Source organism: Sarcophilus harrisii, chromosome 2 (genome assembly GCF_902635505.1).
Source record: "Sarcophilus harrisii chromosome 2, mSarHar1.11, whole genome shotgun sequence".
Lineage (NCBI taxonomy): Eukaryota > Metazoa > Chordata > Mammalia > Dasyuromorphia > Dasyuridae > Sarcophilus > Sarcophilus harrisii.
In genome coordinates, this window is record NC_045427.1 from 488,765,504 (window position 1) to 488,771,503 (window position 6,000).

The 6,000-nt window shown below is 49.2% G+C and overlaps 1 protein-coding gene across 4 annotated transcripts in view; it reads right to left on the reverse strand.

The window, feature by feature from the left end:
• Positions 1–2,445, reverse strand: part of DIPK1B (divergent protein kinase domain 1B) — a 43,666-nt gene extending 41,221 nt beyond the window's left edge. Inside the window, exon 1 of one of the 4 annotated variants that reach the window (XM_012554011.2) lies at positions 2,419–2,445. In XM_012554011.2, coding sequence (XP_012409465.1) covers positions 2,419–2,430 — 12 coding nt within the window. In that variant the 5' untranslated portion in view covers positions 2,431–2,445. Of the gene's footprint in view, positions 1–391; positions 1,051–1,494; positions 1,567–2,418 lie in introns of those variants that run through there. The other 3 variants (XM_023494339.2, XM_031954932.1, XM_031954931.1) reach the window with 3 other exon arrangements.
• Between the last annotated feature and the right edge of the window lie 3,555 nt (positions 2,446–6,000).

The following is a 6,000-nucleotide window of genomic DNA, read 5'->3' on the forward strand; positions in this document are numbered from 1 at the left end:
GGGAGGCACGGGCCTGGCGGGGCGGCCCTCCCGCGCCGGGCCGGAGGCATCTCCCCCAGCTCGGGGGCTGCAGACGCCCGCTCCTAGGAGCGCCGGGAGGACGGCGCGCCCCCGGCCCGAGGCGGGACCCTTTAACGGGCGCGCTGCGCCGGCTCGGGCGGCGGGGCAGCTCCGGGGAGGAAGCAGGAGCACTAGCATACCCTACGGTCGATGGCTGACTTTCCTTCTGCACCGCACACACGCCATCGAACGGCCCCAAGAAATAAAAGGGACGTAGCCCCGCGGACGCCCCTTTCTAGCGGCGGCGACCCCTCCCCTCACGCCCGGACCCGCGCCCCCGACCCCCCCCCCAAACTTCTGGCCCCCGCGCGCCGGTCCCGCCCGGCCTTACCTGCAAGCCCTTGGTCAGCGGGCAGAAGAGGACCAGGTGTACCAGACGCCGCAGCCTCCTCATGCTGGCAGGGCCGCGGGGGCAGGCAGGCGGCGGGAGGGCACGGAGCCTCGGGAGGGCACGGAGCCTCGGGAGGGCACGGAGCCTCGGGAGGGCACGGAGCCTCGGGAGGGCACGGAGCCTCGGGGGCTGGCCCGGCCGCTCCGCGCGGCCCGCGCACGTCGCCCGCCTCCTCCGGCCGGGCTGCTGTGTCCCCGGGACCCTCCCGCTCGGGGGAGCCCCCGCTAGGGCGGCTCAACGCCGGCTGCGGCGGACAGCCCCGAGTCTCCGGCGCCCCCGCCCGCTCGCCATCCGGGCCGCCGGCCGGGGCCGCCGCGGGCGCAGAGCACGAGCCGGCCGCTGCCCCGCAGCCCGCGCGGCGTCGCGGTCACCGGCGGCCCCCTCCCCGCCTCCGCCTCCGGGGCCGCGAGAAGCGGGGAGGCTGGAGCAGCGCTGAGGCGGCCGCCGCGGCTGCCGGGGAGGGAGGGATGCTCCGACTCCCCGGAGCTGCCCCGCCGCCCGAGCCGGCGCAGCGCGCCCGTTAAAGGGGAGGGCGCTTGGCAGCCGGAACTTTTTGACTGCCGATCGAAAGGGGAGAGCGAGGATGCGACGAGGGGAGCTGTCTGAGGGAGGGGGCGGGGCGGGGCGGGGCGGGTGCCGGCCCGCCCGCGGCTAAGCCGGGCCGCGCCCTCCCTGGGTGCCGAGGCTGCGGAGGCCCCTCCCCCGTGCCCACAAGTTTTGGGTTTCTGGCCCACCTCACGAAAGACCAACAGCCCCGACCTTCCCACCGGACCCTCCCGACGTGTCCCAGGCGCGCGGGGTGAGCCGCGGCCTCCCGACGCCGGCCCGGGGGCCCGCCCTTCCCCCCATCCCACCTAGGGGCCTTTCCCCCGCCATCTCCCGCCGCCGCTGCCCAGCGAGAGGACCCCGAACGGGACCATAACGCCACTGATACTGGCAGCACAGGAGAGAGATGGAGGGCCGGAGTCCCCGGGCTGGCACCCCAAGAGCTTTGCGGACCCGTGTGTCCCGGCCCTGAGAAGGAAGAACAGATAATGCTTCACCCTGTACAGGCCTTTCTCTTTGCGAAGCTTCCTCTGGGGGCCCATCAGCTCATTCATCTTCACTGCAGTCCCCAGAGTTAGATAACGGGGGCATCATTAGCCCCATTTTGCAGATAGAAAAAGGAAAGACCCCAAAAGCTTAACTAGCCTGCTCCTTTACTTAGCAGGAGAGCAGGGCAGAGTCTGAGAGCTTCGCGCCCTATCATATGGTTTTTGCTCCGATAAAGGACTCGGTGAGAATGCAGGGGAATCCCAGAGGCAAATTAACAGTTTAGGGGCCAAGAGGAGGGGACCAAAAAAACTTCTCTGGAAAACCCCATTCTGCTCCTCTCTTGGGGCCTTCCTAAAGATGAGCGGGTTTTTTCTAACTCAGTAATTGACCAAGCAGGCTGCCCAGCGATGGCAAACCACTCCACTATTTTTGCCAAGAAAACCCTTAAACGGAGTCATGAGGAGTCAGGCAGGACTAACTAAGCCACCACACAATTACCCGCACATTCTGGTCCTTCCTTCTTGCCTTGTTCACATCTTAAGGGGTATGACTCTGTCCCTGGGCTAACCGGTAAAAGAGAGGCTGCTTCAGAGGCCACAGATTGGTTCCTGTCTCACTCCTGCTCCCTTCCCTGACCCTGCCATCCTCAGGGACCTTCAGTTTCGCTGCCTTTCCAGAGGGTATCTCAATCTCTTCCTGGTGCGACTGACAATCCAACAAGGGCTGGTATCCTCTCGAGGCTGGAATCCCATGCATGATACTGCTGGAGCTTGCTCCAACCTTGTCCGTCTCTTTGGATTTAGCTTGTCTCCAAGAGAGAGAGTGGTATTCTTAACTCATGATTATTAGTTATAGATGACATCCTCTCCCGACTCCCTTTGCCCAATTAAAAAAATCAAATGGTTAGAAACATCTTAAAAATATACACATACCCCGCAGTCCATATTTACTGAGGGTTGGAGGGTGAGAGATGTTGAAAGGATGAAAAGGAGAGCTGGGAAGGTAGAGGTAGTGGATAAAAGTTCAAATAAAGAGGTGTTGCTTCCAGTCTTTGGGAAATCCCCTTTAACAAGGAAGTTCCAAAGCTTCTCTTTTGCTTTTAAAAGATTTCTTATAGATATCTGCTCTGATTAATTTCAACTATCTAGTTTTCCCAAGAGTAAGACCCCGTCTCATTGTAATGAGATGCTGCAAAGTCTTTACATTAAGATTTCTATTTGGTTCTAGAGCAGTTTTTAATTTTTTAAATTATTTTTTAAAAGCTTTTTATTTTCAAAACATCAGCTTTTGATTTCTTAGATCAAGGAGAGGTTCATGGAAATTCTGAGGTGAAGCATGAAGTATTTGCTTTCTACATCCAGTCACACCTCTATATAATTTATTTATTTCTCTGCTGACAACAACTTGATTTAGTGAAGATGATACCACAAAGCTGGAGTACGTGATAGGTCCCTTCCAGGTGTAGAGCCAGTGGACTGGCCCGATGTACACACCAGTGTCTGTAACATGAAAAAGACTGATGATATTTTTCCATTCTCCATGGAAAGGATATACATAGTATTCCCTAGTATGTTATGGGAGGTGGCTGGTACGCTTAATAAATGCTTATTGATTTACTGAATGACAAAGCTTTGCTACTTAAGGCATTAAGGTAGTTCAGTGGATAGAATGCTGACCTAGAGCAGAGACTCATCTTTCTGTGTTTAAATCTGGTCTCAGACCAGATTTTACTAGTTTTATGATTCTGGACAAGTCAACCTTATTTGTCTCATTTTCTTCATCTGTAAAACGAGCTGGAAAAAGAAATAGCAAACCACTCCACACATACATGCAAAATCCCAGATAGGGTCATGAAGAATAGAACATGACTGAACAATAGATCTGCTTCTTACCTGCTTATGTGGTCCTAGGCCAATTATTTAAGCTCTCTAAGGTTTGATTTTCTCTTTTGTAGAAGTAAAGGGGGAAGGAAGAAATAAATGATCATTAAGGCCTCTTCCAGCTCTGAATCCTATGGCCGTTGTGAAAACATTTAAAACTTCCTTTTTAATTTCTTTAGAAATGTTAAAGAATATTTTCCTCTAAAGCCTTTTCCATTCTTAGAAAGGTGATTGATAGATCCAAGATAGAAAAAGGCTTTTCTTTATTAAAAGTATTAAGACTATTAAGAATAATACTCAAATTTAATTCTTTGGTGTTCACCTGAAAGCTTCCCTCCCCATCTGAAGTGATTAGTGCTAGAACCTATCCTTCTCTTTGGAGAAAGAATAGGAGAAAAAAAATTAATAGAATAGGAAAGAAGGTCCCTTTGTTTAACTTCAGGAATGTGTTGCTGTTGTTCAGTTTCAATTTTGTCCAGCTCTTTGTGACCTCTGGAGTTTTCCTGGCAAAGATATTGGAATGGTTTGCCATTTCCTTCTCTAGCTCATCTGACATATGGGGAAACTGGAGCAAACAAGGTGAAGTAATTTGCCCACTGTCATATAACTACCCATCTGAGGCCAGATTAAACTCAGAAAAGTGAATCTTCCTGACTCCATGCCTGGCACTCTCTATACTGTATCACTGGCTACAGCAGGAATGTAGGGGAGTAGGATTACTCAATCCTGGAATGTTAACCCAGACTGTATTTTTAAATATCTGACCCTTATTTAAGATTCTGATTATTACCTGAAATCTCTTGGAGCAGAGAGTCATATAAGTAGTATGGAAGGACAATACAAGTTTGGGCATTTCTTTTTCCAAACTAAAAATGGCTTGGATATAAATTCTAATGGAATTAAATTGTTCCTGACAGATTTGAATCTAAATCACAGAGTACATTATTCATATTTTTTTTCTTTGACACCATCAATGGTAAACTACTGATGTGGAGCACTTAGGTAGAGACTGACAGATTATTTTTCCAATCAGGACACTGACAAGAAAGAAAAAGCAGGATCTGAAAGGGTTTCTGGGCTTTCTGATGGTGGTAATATGTTTTCTTACTCTTTCTAGGGGCCTTCTGTTTGGTTCAGGAAGTTGCTTATCTTGATCCTGGGTTCCTGGTTTAGTGGCAATGCCCAATGAGTTAGTTGGCTGTACTGTGCAGATCAAACTGATAAGTTTCCCTCAAGTCCAGAGCCAAAACTTTTAAAGTTCATGAGATGTGAAGCCCTTTGTCTTTTTTCCCAGCTGAAATAACCCAACAATTTAATTGGTAGAAATGGTGAGAAAATATGGGGAGGGCACAGGGAAGATAAGCAATTTTTCTGTGGGAAGTGCCAAAGGTTTCTGTTATTTGAATACTTGTCCTCCCCACCTCAGCCTCACCCTTCGCCCTTATATCAAAAGGTTTTTGAGAGTAGGGTTTGCATTCTGTCTCCCCATTGCCTTTCTCTCTAATAGGGGCTTGCTAATCATTAAATTGAATTCTAAAGACTACATTTTTTTCCCTTTTGTGATGGGAATTGAATTAGTCTCAAGTTAAATGTGATTTAAAACTAAAAACTAACCAAAATTTTCATTCCCCTTTTTTCTCTACTTCACTTCTAGACTTTACCTTCTTTCTCCAAAGACAATCTTCCTTCAGCTGTCTGCTCTCTGGTTTGCTACATAGGAGGAGGGAGAAAAAGAAGGAGGGAGGAAAAGGGGGTCAGGTCAGCAAGGCAAGACACTCATTCTGTAACTAAGCAATGTTATTGAAAACCCGTGAATTGCTAAGATCATTATTTTCACACCTCTGAGTTCTTGCTGGCTGGAGACCCTTCGGCACCACAGTATATGTTGCCTGGCTGCATTTGGCTTGTAATTAGCAAGGGGGATACCCCTCCCTGACTAGCCTGAAGCAAAAGATCTTTTAATATGCCAGGGGTGGGCCTATCTCACCAATAGCTGAGAGAAGCTGAGAAGACCCTAAAATTTTTTCTGCAGTATTTCTAATGAACTCGTGCTTCCCAGAGAGAGGAGTCCAGCCATACATTTGCATAGCTAACCCTGGACTTATGCTTCTCCTCTGTGGAGCTCAAGCCTCTTTGCATTTAGTTCATTTTAGTTGTGAACTCTAAGTGGGGATGGTAGTATGGTTCCATTTTCAGTTGGGGCCAGTAAGGTAGAGTGACTTCTTCCAGAAGACGAAAAATCTCAAGTTTCTCTTCCTTCTACATTGCATTGGAACCTAGAACAGGAATTGGACTTTTGATTTCATTTTTATAAGTATATATACACACACACATATACATATTCCTTAGAGAGGTAATGCTTTCTATCAATGCAGGTTGATGCATCTCTGCAACTTTTACTCTGGGCCTAGTTGCCTAGAATATTTATAGGTTAAATGATTTGCTTTCACAACCAACATTTGTCAAAGACAGAATTTAAATCCTGGTTTTCCTGACTTAGAAACTGGTTCGCTGTCCCCTAAAACAACACTGTTTCTCTATCAAATAGTTCTCTGACCTTTTGTTCTCAGTCTTTGGTTTGTGATAGGAACTCTCACATGATTCACTCCCCAGATAAATCCCACAGCATGATTA